Source organism: Leptodactylus fuscus, chromosome 4 (genome assembly GCF_031893055.1).
Source record: "Leptodactylus fuscus isolate aLepFus1 chromosome 4, aLepFus1.hap2, whole genome shotgun sequence".
Lineage (NCBI taxonomy): Eukaryota > Metazoa > Chordata > Amphibia > Anura > Leptodactylidae > Leptodactylus > Leptodactylus fuscus.
In genome coordinates, this window is record NC_134268.1 from 206,916,473 (window position 1) to 206,931,790 (window position 15,318).

A 15,318-nucleotide genomic window follows, 5' to 3' on the forward strand; every position below is an offset into this window, starting at 1 on the left:
AAGGAGATAGATAGATAGATAGATAGATGATAGATAGATAGATAGATAGATAGATAGATAGATGATAGATAGATAGATAGATAGATAGATAGATAGATAGGAGATAGATAGATAGATAGATAGATAGGAGATAGATAGATAGATAGATAGATAGACAGATAGATAGATAGGAGATAGATAGATAGATAGATAGATATGAGATAGATAGATAGATAGATAGATAGATAGGAGATAGATAGATAGATAGATAGATAGGAGATAGATAGATAGATAGATAGATAGATAGATAGATAGATAGATAGATAGGAGATAGATAGATAGATAGATAGATAGATAGATAGATAGGAGATAGATAGATAGGAGATAGATAGATAGATAGATAGATAGATAGGAGATAGATAGATAGATAGATAGATAGGAGATAGATAGATAGATAGATAGATAGATAGATCGATAGATAGATAGGAGATAGATAGATAGATAGATAGATAGATAAGGAGATAGATAGATAGATAGATAGATAGATAGGAGACAGATAGATAGATAGATAGATAGATAGATAGATAGGAGACAGATAGATAGATAGATAGATAGATGATAGATAGATAGATAGATAGATAGATAGATAGATAGATAGATGATAGATAGATAGATAGATAGATAGGAGATAGATAGATAGATAGATAGATAGATAGTTAGATAGATAAGGATATAGATAGATAGATAGATAGATAGATAGATAGATAGATGATAGATAGATAGATAGATAGATAGATAGATAGATAGATAGATAGATAGGAGATAGATAGATGATTAGATAGATAGATAGATAGATAGATAGATAAGGATATAGATAGATAGATAGATAGATAGATAGATAGATAGGAGAGAGATAGATACATGATTACATAGATAGATAGATAGATAGATAGATAGATAGATAGATAGGAGATAGATAAATAGATAGGAGATAGATAGATAGATAGATAGATAGATAGATAGATAGGTAGATAGGAGATAGATAGATAGATAGATAGATAGATAGATAGATAGATAGGAGATAGATGATAGATAGATAGATAGATAGATAGATAGATAGATAGATAGATAGGAGATAGATGATAGATAGATAGATAGATAGATAGATAGATAGATAGACAGGTAGATAGGAGATAGATAGATAGATAGATAGATAGATAGATAGATAGATAGGAGATAGATAGATAGATAGATAGATAGTTAGATAGATAAGGATATAGATAGATAGATAGATAGATAGATAGATAGATAGATAGATAGATAGATAGTTAGATAGATAAGGATATAGATAGATAGATAGATAGATAGATAGATAGATAGATAGATAGATAGATAGATAGATAGATAGATAGATAGATAGATAGACGCTCACATAACCGAATCCTTCCTGTATGGTCGCCCTGTTTTCTGCAAACCTGAACTAGGTCAGATTTAATAGATCTGTTTTTCTGACAGAGAAAGGACTGGAACTGAATAGAAAACCAGATTTTTCTGACAGTCTTTCTCAACCTTTCAAAGCCAAATCCACTTTAGTTTTAAAAAAAAACAACAAACATTTGGGAATCCGTACACCCCAACGCTAAGCACTAAGCTGGAGGTATTGTAGGCTGCAATGTTGGTGTAAGATTAAATTCATGTAAAAGTCAAACCTGAATAAATAAATACAATAGAAATTTTAAAAAAAACTTCATGAGAGAAAGTCGATATTACATCATTGCCCCGACCCATCCAATAAAAGCGCACGGGTACCGTTACTCTAACAAGTATAATACATGACATGTACAATATACACAAGAAATAGAACAGACATAACAATGCGGTAAAAGTACATATTACCATGCCAAAAAAAAAAGTCAATAAATTTTAGTTGAAAAAAAATTGTTTTTTTTTTGACAAAAAAGTAAAATATCTTTATTGTGTAAAAATAGCAAAAAAAAAAAAAAAATACTTGCAGCACATTGACGCTATCGTGCCATTTATACCATACAGAGACGGGCGTAATACTATTTCAAAAACATCGCAAATTTGATGTTTTATTCCATACTCCACCGCCAGCCCACAGAAAGAGCAAATAGTAAAAAAAATTCAGCTAAAACAACAGGAAAATAAAAAGTTCAGACTCTTGGAATTAGGAAAAACAATTAAAAAAATTTACCTTTGAAGGTCTAAATAGACCACGGGCTGATTTTTTTTATGAAGGGATTACTTTGTGGCACTTTTCTGACTTGGTTTATTTTTGACTAATGTGGGAGTTTTTTTCGTAACAAATTTATCAAAATGTGTCGGTCCCTCGGCTGCATTCACAAGAGAGTGATTAATGGCCATGTGACGTCCGTTGTGTTAATGGAGGTCACACGCCAGCGTTAGATTCAATGTCAATGTCATGATCGTTAAAAAAAAAAAATCTCCTATTTTATTTGTTTTTGCGGATCTCTCCAAATGCTCAAATGCACCCACCCAGGGGCAACACGGTGGCTCAGTGGTTAACACTGCAGCGATGGAGTCCTGGGTTCGAATCTTCCTAAAGACACCATCTGCAAGGAGTTTGTATGTTCTTCCCGTATTTGTGTGGAATTCTTCCCATATTCCAAAGATTTTAAAGAAGACCTATCACCACCTCCACTGGCGCCCCTCCACTGATTACAGCACAGTTGGAATTTTCTCTCTAGCCCCCCACCATTCCTGAGCAACAAGTACAGATATTTTAAGCTCTGTAATGTCAGGTGGGCGGTGTCAGGCAGGAGGCGTGACTCAGAACTCCAATCAGAAGCAGCCAGTGTCAGAGATCAGAATCACACCCCTTGTTTGCTCATGCCTGACCCCGCCCTCCTAACAGTGCAAAGACTAAAAAGCATATGAGGTACCAAAATTAACAGCACTGATTGTTCAGGAACGGTAGGGGCTAGAGAAAAAATTCCAACTGTGCCAGAATCAGTGGAGAAGCGCCGATAAGGGGGTTTTTTTTTTGTTTTTTTTTTGTATTAGCCTTTTGTCAAACCTTTTGTGAATAAGCTCTCATATTCATTGATACATTTTTTGCAATTCTCTAGGGGGAGGGGGACAGAATTCATTAAGAATATTTGGTCTATTTTAAAGCCAAATTAGAAGTGGCGTGTGTTTGTTCATTACATTTAAAAAACAAAATTAAAATTTGCATATAGTAAATTAGTTGTACACCTATGAACCATCTAAACCACGCCCACATTAAAAATATATATATAAAAAAAAAAAGGTGCATAATATTAAAAAAAAAAATAAAAAAATAAATATATATATATATATATATATATATATATATATATATATATATACGCAAGGGACTAATATATTAGACACGGACAAAAAAAACCACGTAGAATAGCAACAATCACTCTGGAATTTTGGGGCCTGACCAATGATAATTTGGCCCCTTTGTCCTAAGGGGTTAATCAGTGTAATCTCTGTGTCTATATACCAAGACTCAGCGTGTGAACTCATCCCAAGATTGTATGTATATCTCACTGTGTGTTATCTTATCTTTTAGTAGCATTTAGAAATTGTAAGACAGATTGGAGGTTATTGACTTGGTTTGACTGAAGCAAAAATGCTGCAAACATTCCAGAAATACAGATTACTGGGATCCTCTAAGGCCTGGTTCACATCTGCGTTTGGTAACCCGTCCGGGGAGCTCCCGAACAGAATACTGAACACATTGACAAGTGGTGTGCAGTGAAAGCACACAGACCCCATAGACTATAATGGGGTCCATGTGCTCTCCGCGTGCTGCCCGCATGAGGCATGCGGACATGACAGTAGATCACAAAGTACTTTTCTGCCTGGACATTATAGTCTATGGGGTCCATTTGCTTTCACTGCACACCGCTTGTCAATGCGTTCAGTATTACGTTCAAGGGGGTCCCCATGCAGACTCCCCGAATGGATTACCAAACGCAGATGTCAACCAGGCCTAAGAAACCTCTCAAACCCAATAAATATCAGAAACTTCCTTCAGTTATTATTTTAATAGCACAACAAAAAAATTTTTGCATTGCCAGGGGTGGAATTAGTAGCTATGATTGGTTTTAGTGGGAAAAAAAATTTTTATTTATTTTTTTTAGATTGTGCCCTAAAAGATCATAATAGACCATTTAGGGGCATTTCACCACTTCTTAATTGAACTATTATTTTCTGTTTTACCCTGTAACTGAACAAGGGGAGGGGGGAGGACTGAACAAGGGGAGGGGGGAGGACTGAACAAGGGGAGGGGGGAGGACTGAACAAGGGGAGGGGGGAGGACTGAACAAGGGGAGGGGGGAGGACTGAACAAGGGGAGGGGGGAGGACTGAACAAAGGGAGGGGGGAGGACTGAACAAGGGGAGGGGGGAGGACTGAACAAGGGGAATGGGGGGGCACTGAACAAGGGGAGAGGGGAGGACTGAACAAGGGGAGGGGCGAGGACTGAACAAGGGGAGGGGGGAGGACTGAACAAGGGGAGGGGGGAGGACTGAACAAGGGGAGGGGGGAGGACTGAACAAAGGGAGGGGGGAGGACTGAACAAGGGGAGGGGGGAGGACTGAACAAGGGGAGGGGGGAGGACTGAACAAGGGGAGGGGGGAGGACTGAACAAAGGGAGGGGGGAGGACTGAACAAGGGGAGGGGGGAGGACTGAACAAGGGGAATGGGGGGGCACTGAACAAGGGGAGAGGGGAGGACTGAACAAGGGGAGGGGCGAGGACTGAACAAGGGGAGGGGCGAGGACTGAACAAAGGGAGGGGGGAGGACTGAACAAGGGGAGAGGGGAGGACTGAACAAAGGGAGGGGGAGGACTGAACAAGGGGAGGGGGGAGGACTGAACAAGGGGAGGGGGGAGGACTGAACAAAGGGAGGGGGAGGACTGAACAAGGGGAGGGGGGAGGACTGAACAAGGGGAGGGGGGAGGACTGAACAAGGGGAGGGGGGAGGACTGAACAAAGGGAGGGGGAGGACTGAACAAAGGGAGAGGGGAGGACTGAACAAAGGGAGGGGGGAGGACTGAACAAAGGGAGGGGGGAGGACTGAACAAGGGGAGAGGGGAGGACTGAACAAGGGGAGGGGGGAGGACTGAACAAAGGGAGGGGGGAGGACTGAACAAAGGGAGGGGGGAGGACTGAACAAAGGGAGGGGGGAGGACTGAACAAGGGGAGGGGGGAGGACTGAACAAGGGGAGGGGGGAGGACTGAACAAGGGGAGGGGCGAGGACTGAACAAGGGGAGGGGAGAGGACTGAACAAGGGGAGAGGGGAGGACTGAACAAGGGGAGAGGGGAGGACTGAACAAGGGGAGGGGAGAGGACTGAACAAGGGGAGAGGGGAGGACTGAACAAGGGGAGGGGGGGACTGAACAAGGGGAGGGGGGGGACTGAACAAGGGGAGAGGGGAGGACTGAACAAGGGGAGGGGGGGACTGAACAAGGGGAGGGGGGGGACTGAACAAGGGGAGAGGAGAGGACTGAACAAGGGGAGAGGGGAGGACTGAACAAGGGGAGGGGGGAGGACTGAACAAGGGGAGGGGAGAGGACTGAACAAGGGGAGAGGGGAGGACTGAACAAGGGGAGAGGGGAGGACTGAACAAGGGGAGGAGGGAGGACTGAACAAGGGGAGGGGGGAGGACTGAACAAGGGGAGGGGGGAGGACTGAACAAGGGGAGAGGGGAGGACTGAACAAAGGGAGGGGGGAGGACTGAACAAAGGGAGGGGGGAGGACTGAACAAAGGGAGGGGGGAGGACTGAACAAGGGGAGGGGGGAGGACTGAACAAGGGGAGGGGGGAGGACTGAACAAGGGGAGGGGGGAGGACTGAACAAAGGGAGGGGGGAGGACTGAACAAAGGGAGGGGGGAGGACTGAACAAAGGGAGGGGGGAGGACTGAACAAGGGGAGGGGGGGACTGAACAAGGGGAGGGGGGGGACTGAACAAGGGGAGAGGGGAGGACTGAACAAGGGGAGGGGGGGACTGAACAAGGGGAGGGGGGGGGACTGAACAAGGGGAGAGGGGAGGACTGAACAAGGGGAGGGGGGGGACTGAACAAGGGGAGGGGGGGGACTGAACAAGGGGAGAGGGGAGGACTGAACAAGGGGAGGGGGAGGACTGAACAAGGGGAGGGGGGAGGACTGAACAAGGGGAGGGGCGAGGACTGAACAAGGGGATGGGGGAGGACTGAACAAGGGGAGGGGGAGGACTGAACAAGGGGAATGGGGGGGCACTGAACAAGGGGAGAGGGGAGGACTGAACAAGAAGTGCAGGAGATAACAGAAGACAGAAGGCTGAGTCTAATGCTGGAGCTAAAAGGCACATAAATATCACAAAGCACTCAAAGGAATAAAACGCTTAAAAAACGACTTGTCTATGCGTCGCCATAGTCTGAGAGTCATTTCTTAGTTTTAGCTTAATGAGGACTTGATTTTTGTGAGACAAGTTGAAGTTTTTATTGGCTCTATTCTGGTACCCATAAAATTCTCATTTCATTAAACTTTTAGGGCCCCTTCACACGGCGTAAGCGCGCCGCTCATTTAGACCCGTACACGCGAGCGCTTCAAAACACATCACATTCACTTTAATGGGAGCGCGTGTAAAGCCGGCCTCACGCGCGCTCCCATTGAAGTGAATGGGATGTGTTTTGAAGCGCTCGCGTGTACGGGTCTAAATGAGGGGCGCGCTTACGCCGTGTGAAGGGGCCCTTATATTGTTTTATATTTAATTCCTTTGCAAGGCAAGATGAACAAAAAACACTTAAATCCATTACAGAAGAAAATCTATACTAATCTAATCTAAAAGCTATACGGCATCTATGACTGTCTATTAGGGTTGAGCGATCGGGAGCGGAAAAGATCGGATCCCAATTGATGATCGAGCAAATTTCACGATTGGAATTGGGTGGAAAATGATTGGAAATCGGATTTTAAAATCTTAAGATCGGCTCAACCCCAAAAGTGACTTTTCCCATAAAGAAGCATTGACTAGGGTTGAGTGATCGGGATCGGAAAAGATCGGATTCCAATCGGTGATCAGGCAAATTTCAGGATCGGCTAGAAAATGATCGGAAATCGAATTTTAAAATCGATCCTGAAATCTCAAGATTGGCTCAAGTTTACCGTCCATGTCTGCGCTGAAAATATAGAAGGTCGCTATAGGAAGGTTGAGAGTGATCCTTCTGGTGGTAAGGATATGTATAGACGTACTTGTCATTGCTTTTACTAGCTGAATACATACCAGTCACGTGTTTACATCCTTCACTGAAAGAAATGTCATCGATTGCAATGGACTCGGATGTGCCATTACCCAGAGGAACAGCTTTGATGAGAACCTGAATATGCAAAATATAAAATTAATAAAACTAAATATTTAAAAATAGAATAAAATACATTAAAATATAGAAATTTACAGTAGTATGGGAAACCGAGGTATGGGAAAGGATTGGTGGGGTTCACACCTTGTTAGCAACAAGCGTTAGGAAGTGCAGAGGTAACTAGGGTTGAGTCGATCTTGAGATTTCAGGATCGATTTTAAAATCTGATTTCTGATCACTTCCCATTTGATCCCAATCCCGATTGCAATCGTGAAATTTGCTCAATCGCCAATCGGAATCTGATCTTTTCCGATCCCGATCCCTCAACCCTAGTCAATGCTTCTCTATGGGAAAAGTCACTTATAGGGTTGAGCCAATCTTGAGATAACCTCCGACCTCGATCTCGCTGGAAAAGATGGGGATCGGAATTTCAATCGCGATCGTGATTTACTCGATTGACGATCGGAATCTGATCTTTTCCGATCCCGATCTCTCAACCCTAGAGGTAACCCTTCTGCTACATAAGAAGGTACAAGTCTAAAAGTAGGGTAGTGATCTTACAAATTCTTACAAATTTTACATTTGTGCCCAGGAGCCTTAAGCTGGGTTCCCATGGGGGGTTTTTGGACCGGATTTTGACATGGAGGCAGCCTCCAAATCCAGGACAAAAGACGGCCAGCTGCGACTGGATGCCGGAGCAGTGCATACAGTGCATTGGCATCCAGTCATGGCGTTCTGCTCTGGATTAGGACCAAATGAATAGGCCTAGTCATGAGGGAGGTGTTGAACTGTGGACTCTGCGGTGGATTCCTCTACGGAATCAAGAAAGGGCATTTTGCTTCTTTTTTCTTTAAGCAGGAACAAAACACTCACAGAAAAAGGAACCCATTGAATTCAACGGGGGGCAGTTTTTTGAGCCGGATTCCGCGTCAAAATTCTGACCAAAAAACCCTGTGTGAACCCGTCTTAAAAGGGAATGCATAACCTATATATTTTACTAATTAAAACTAGACACTGATATACAGGAAAACTGTAGGTCCTCTGGATTATTTTTTTTTAACAAAAATTGTAATATGGAAAATTAAAATGAAAATCATATTTATGTTTTTTTTTTGTTTTTTTTAATGTAGATTGTGAGCCCCATGCAGGATATACATATAGAGCTCACAATGTACATTTTTTCCCTATCAGTATGTCTTTGGAATATGGGATGGAAATCCATGCAAACACGGGGAGAACATACAAACTCTTTACAGATGTTTTTTTGCCCTTGGCAGGATTTGAACACCAGGACTCCAGCTCTGCAAGGCTGCAGTGCTAACCACTGAGCCACCGTGGAGTAGCATGGGTGTTCTTACAATTCTATGCTTTGATGGTACGGATGTTCTTAGAATTCTAGTCTGACCACTGAGCCACTGTGTGGCCCCCTATATTAATGTTTTTATGTAAAAAGATTTCGGATAACAAATTCCCTTGAAGTTACATCCCTTGCTTCATATGAACATTGAGATCACCAAGTGCTAACTAAGAAAATTCCAAAGATTAAAACCTTCCAAGTTGAAAATAAGTAAAATATCTGAGCACAAAAAGTTCATGATTGGAAAATTCTAACAACAAAGCAACTTAGCAGTGGCCCATGTGTGGATATATAACATATCATATTGACATACTTTGTTGACCTTGGTATAAGCCACATGATGATCTTCATAAAAAGAATATTTCACACTATAATTTGTATCAATGCTAATAATTTCTTATACTTGAGTATAAGCCGAATTTTTCAGCACGGTTTTTGTGCTGCAAAAGCCCCCCTCGGCTTATACTCGAGTCAAGCAGAAAAATTAAAAAAAAAAATTGTGGGGGGGGGAGGGGGGGGTCTATGACCAGCTGCAATAGTAATGTATAGAATCTCCCATAAAATAGTGAAAATAAAGCTTTAAAAAAATATAATCAAAAAATAAAGTAAATAAAAGTTGTAAATCCCTCCTTTCCCTAGAATACATATAAAAGTAGAAAATGACTGTGACACACAAACACATTAGGTATCCCTGTGTCTACTGAATATAGGGGATCTGCAGTGCTCCTGTTCCGTCGGGAAGGGGTTAATAGCAGCACTGCAGATCCCCTATATTCAGCCAGACTGAATTCCAAGAGGGGGGGAAAAAAAACCTCAGTCCTCAAGCTCAGGGAAGGGGCAGACAGACAACCAAAACACCCCCTCCCCTTCCCCAGCAACTACTGCACCCAAAAACTCTGACCATTTTAATTTTTGAAATCTTCCAGTAGCTGCTGCATCCCCCCCCCCCCCTTCTCGGCTTATACTCAAGTCAATAAGTTTTCCCAGTTTTTTGTGGTAAAGTTAGGAGCCTCGGCTTATATTCGGGTTGGCTTATACTCGAGTATATACGGTATATTAGATAATATTCACTAATTCAGCTGCAAGCTCTAGTAGCATCAAAACCACTGTGCTGCACAGAGTTTGCCAAAATGATAAAAATGAGCTGTTACTATTTCTAAGCGATGCCGACATCAACTCGTGAGCGTTCTAATACATAAAAGGAACTCATAATTATGTAATTTACATAATCCTGCAAAATCTGTAACGTTCTACAGTGGGTGGAGGAAGAATTGTGCACATTGCAGTCACTGTGAAGAGCTAATTCTTGCAGCTGTTGTATATTATACCATAGATAGCAAATGTTTCCTTCTTTTGCAGAAGGGGCCATGCTTATCTTCTCTGTATCGTTCCAATTTTTAGTATAGGTGCTGCCGAAGCGAGCACAATAGCAAATGTTGAAAGAATTTATGTATGAAGCGCAATGTCACTCATATCTTCACAGTTCCAAATTCCTAAATATTCTGCAGCCTCCGCTTCTATAGTCAATCTCGGCATCTTCTGTTGAACAGCATTTGTAAATTGGTTAAACGTTGTAGTACAAATCACTTGGACGTGCTAGAAGGTGCATTATAGGAGACTACTTTTTTATCATTTATTTTCTATAATTTGGCACATTGCACTAAATAAGCTCTTGTCTGGGCAACGGACGATTTGTTCATCTTCTCTTTTTTTTCCTTTGAAACGTTCTGATATTTGTGAAAGGTTTATATATTGCTGGGTAGCTGCCAATGCTCTGCGAGTGTTTATGACAAAATATATACGTTTCTGTCAAATAAAACATACTTGATGACAACAGCGAGCCAATATTTATGTCCTAACCAATCAACCGTACCTGCAAAATACATCTGTGATGATATGTGGAAAACCACCCAAATCTACACCGGGAACTTGTCAGTAAAGGAGTGGGTCTCGGTTGGGAAAGCACACAGTTGGAAAATAAGTTTGAGCAGTGCCTTCCTTTCTATCATAATGTATTATATGGACTTACTATAGTATTCATTCATTATGGGACTGACCAATAATACCCAGAAAATACAGTCTCAGGCACTAGCGTAACTAGGAATGGCGGGGCCTTGTGGCGAACTTTTGACATGCCCCCCCCCCCCCAACCGACACCGAAGACCTCGACCGACCCCCTCCTCCGCACTCTATTATGTCCCTTAGTAAGCCCTGCACACAGTATTATGTCTATTAGTGGCCCCTGCACACAGTATTATGTCCTTTACTGGCCCCTGCACACAGTATTATGTCCATTAGTGGCCCTGCACACACTATTATACCCCATAGTGGCCCCTACACACAGTATTATGTCCCTTGGTGGCCCTGTACACAGTATTATGCCCCATAGTGGCCCCTGCACACAGTATTATCCCCCATAGTGTTCCCTGCACAGTATTATAGCCCATAGTGGACACCCATAAACAATTATTATACTCTGGGGTCTTTTCAGACCCCAGACTATAATAATTGGAGACCCGGGGGAATAAAAACATAAAAAATTACTGTTTCTTACCTGTCCCTCGGCTCCTACGCTGTCTTCTCCACTGCCGTCCTTCTTCTATGATGTCGGATGTCACCTGACCATGGAAGCAGGCCGGGTTCATGTGACGTCAGAGACATCAGACAAGTAGGAAGGAGGCCTGACAGGATATGCTGATCATTATACTCGGGGGTCTGCAAAGACCCCCCGAGTATAATGATAGTATTTGTGGGGCCCACGGTGTCACTTACCGATCCCAGCCCTGCCAGGATCGGCAAGTAAATAGGGCCCGTAATGGCCTATTAAAGAAAAAAAAATGCAGCGGTAGCGGCTGTCACCGGGCCCCCTAATGGCCCGGGCCCTGTAGCAGCTGCCTCCGCTGCCTCTGCGATAGTTACGCCCCTGGTCTCAGGAGAGGTTCACACCTGCGCTCGGTCTCTACTTTAAAAATGTGGAGAGAAAACTCTTGCAAGCAGCTCTTTTTTTCCCTTTTTGGTTGGAAAACTGGCAGACCTCATTATAGTGTATGGGGTCTGCGGGTTAGCAAAGGTAACTTCTTTTTTAACCGGAATAGGTTTCTATTCAGGGGGTCCCCAATGGACCCCCTGAACGGAAACCCAAACCCAGGTGTGAGCCTAGCATCAATGACTTCCATGAGGCACACCAACATCAAATGGTCCGGTGTTCAATGTTGACCATCCCAGAATTCGACTTGGTTGGTACTTAGAAGATCACTATCACACTATCACTTACCAGAAGGAGCTACCTATACATACAGCTTGTGCTGGGCAAGTTCAAAGCTACAAACAAACTTACAGTTGGCCAAGGGGCAAATTCTATTATGGTCACACTTCATTAGAGTTGGGTGCACCACACATCACAGGCCGGGTTTGACCCAAAAATCCCAAATCGTTTGATTTTAACAAAACTGAACATCATGGACAAGCTAAAATGATCCCTGTGATATACATTAAGGTAAATTATTATGCTCTGGGGTCTTTTCAGATCCCAATGTATAATAGGTGAAGGCCCAGTGGAAGAGAAAAAAAATAACATATATTCATACTTAACTTCTCTCACCTGTTTTGGGCATTCATGCGGTATTCGATGCTCTTTCTCGGCCTCCGGGGTGCCATCATGCACCCAGGGTCATATATCAGGATGATCGGCATGTACAAAATTAAAAAAAATTATACTTACCTTCCCTCATCTGTTTTGGACTTCCTCAAGGCATCTGGTGCTCCCATGGGGATGTCAGGCATCTAGGGGTCACCTTTGAGGTCTGTGATTGGGCCACAACTGAGTCATTTACATGGGTACGCCAATGTCATGACGTGACCAAGAGAAAGCGTTGGACACCACAATGAGGCCCAAAAGTGGTTATGGAAAGTGCAAATGTTTGATTTTTTTACATCGCCCTTGGACCTCCACCTTTTATACTCTGAAGTCTGAAGAGGCCCCAGAGTATAACAATTGCCCTTCTGGTTCTATCTCAACTTGTTCAGCCCGAAACAAATCAGGGACCCGAGCCACCCGAAACTAAATGAATGTTTGGAGGTTCACCCATCTCTACTCTTTACTGTAAAAAAAAAATAAAAAGTTTAGGCAAGTAGGACTCTTACCTAAAAGACTACAAGGGTTAGGAAGGAGTAGTGTAATTGCCCCTCTATCACATTTGGCCATTAGGGCCATAGGCCAAGCCATAAGAAAGCGTAGTCAGTATTTTTGAACTTCTTTATCCTCGTCTTTTAAAGGTTACTTCTTAATGTGTTCAGTTCTTTCTTCCCATCCCAAGACAGCCGTAAAAATTTTTTTCTAAAGGTCAAACAGACCTCCCACATGACCAGTGGACAAACACAATATCTTTGAATATTAACATATTTTTTTTCTTTGTGATGTTCTGGAGTTTTCCAGAACTCAGACTTTGGAGTTGGTCACATTCCATGGTACGTGTCAAGTTTTATAGAGTGAGTCCCTTAAGGATGTTTTATTGTTCAGTGAACTCAGCTGTGCTCCAACACCTGGCATTCTGTAATGTAAATTATTCTCAAAATGCTCTTAAGACATTTCCAAGTGCAAAGAAATGTTCTACTATCCTGAAGCTATTGTTGGAGAATAAATGAACACCAGCCTTCATGTAGGTTTTTCCATTGTGATTTAATTAGTTTATTTTAATTACTAGCTAAATGCCAAATACGTAAAACATATTTTATAAATGAAAATATTGTACTCCGCGTTCTGTAGCGGAAGGGTAACTACCAATTAATATAGCAGAGTAATATGGAATAAAAATTACAATAATTACAATTAAAAATTTTAGGACCAGGTCCTTGAAGTTGTTCCCCTTGGGCTCTACCTCCATCTTTACAGACCAATAATTGACCTAGTTCTGGGAGGTCCTAGTTATACTATTTATACGAATTCTACTAGAGATGGGAATCATGAATTTGTAATAAACAAGCCAAATTTGTTACCAATTTTCTAAAAATTTTAAGTTCACCTGAATCCAAGATTTTTGGGGTTCGCCACCCACAAACCATTATTAGGAGCCCATAGTATAATATACAAATGTAAAAAAAAAGAAGCTAATATTCACCTTCCTTCACCCATCTTGGCCTCCATCGCAACATCTGATGTGTGCTCCCAACCATCTTTGGCCCTTTTCAGGCCTCTTCGAGCTTGGCCCTACGGAATGGGGAACACCAACGTCCTAACATTTGTGTGAACATGCATTTGACGCCACAAAGGCGCCCAGGAGAGGTGGGAGAAGGAGAGTATCAGAGTATAAGAAAGACACTTTCTGTTTGGACCGAATATGTAATTGTTGGGTGGACCTAGTGAATATTCAAAAGACGAATCTTGCAAAGTTGCCCGTTTGTAGTTATACAGTATTGTGTTATCTTGATGATAAATATCCATGGGAAAAATTTTACGCTAATGTTGTCTCTCTAGTGCCACCTATAGATAGCTAACCTGTAAATAAATGACTAACTGATAAAAGAGACTTGAAAGATAACTTGGGGTGTTAACCCAACCAGACACTCATCTGTTTATAGCTGTTTTGGGGTTCTTGCCCCTTGACTCTAAAATCAGATCTAAATGGGGTCTGATGGGACCACATCCTTGTCTTCTCAGGATGAGTGCACATGGAGTTTTTTGGTCGGGATTTTGAGGCCATATCCGCCTCAAAATCTTGACCTTCAAGATGGCTCCCATTGAAATCAATGGAAGCCAGTTAGGTCTTTTTTCCAGGAGCTGTTTGTTACGGCTCCCGGAAAAAAGAACGGAAATGCTCATTTTTCAGGCCGATGCACCTCGCGAATCCACCTGAAGACACATCCTCCTCTAGACTAGGCCCATTCATTGGGCCTAATCCGGAGCGGAGTGCGGGACTGGATGCCGGCGCACTGCACCGGCATCTAGTTGCAGCTACCTGTTTTTTGGGCCGGATACTGAGGCGGCCTCCACCTCAGTTTCCGGACCAAAAAACTCTGTGTGCACCCTAGCCTTAGGCTACATGTAGAGATGAGCGAACACTAAAATGTTTGAGGTTCGAAATCCGATTTGAACAGCCGCCCACTGTTCGACTGTTCGAACGGGTTTCGAACCCCATTATAGTCTATGGGGAGAAATGCTTGTTTCAGGGGTATGCAAGTCCATGAGTGAGGGTCGGGTTGGATTCTTCTCCCTGCGCAGCATCCCCGCGTCCTCTTCCAGCCTTGAATTCACTCTTCTAGGCATCAGGCCTCGGCAGAGCCGACTGCACATGCCCACGCCCGCACGGACATGCGCAGTTGACTCTGCCCAGGCCTGATACCTAAGCAGAGTGAATGCAGAGCTGGAAGAGGACGCGGCGACGCTGTGCAGGGAGAAGACTTCTAAAGGTAAGAGAAGAACCAGCGTTGATTGGCAATGTATAGCATTCTGCCAATCAACGCTGGTTCTGCATCGAATCTTAACTTCGAACAGCTAGTAGTACTCGATCGAGTACGAGTATTTTGAATACCGTAGTATTCGATTGAACACCTACTCGATCGAGTACTACTTGCTCATCTCTAGCTACATGCACATGAAGGTGCACATCAATAGGTTCATGCCTTCCA

The 15,318-nt window shown here is 42.9% G+C and overlaps 1 protein-coding gene and 1 pseudogene across 2 annotated transcripts in view; both read right to left on the reverse strand.

The window, feature by feature from the left end:
- Nucleotides 1–15,318, reverse strand: part of MALRD1 (MAM and LDL receptor class A domain containing 1) — a 305,716-nt gene that overhangs the window by 269,453 nt on the left and 20,945 nt on the right. For both annotated transcript variants that reach the window (XR_012715476.1, XM_075271657.1), the window contains exon 5: nt 7,262–7,355. Coding sequence is in view for 1 of the 2 variants with exons in the window: in XM_075271657.1 (XP_075127758.1) it covers nt 7,262–7,355 (94 nt within the window). In the remaining variant the exon portion in view is untranslated. The remainder of the gene's footprint in view (nt 1–7,261; nt 7,356–15,318) is intronic.
- LOC142201701 (U6 spliceosomal RNA) lies at nt 10,024–10,119 on the reverse strand (annotated as a pseudogene).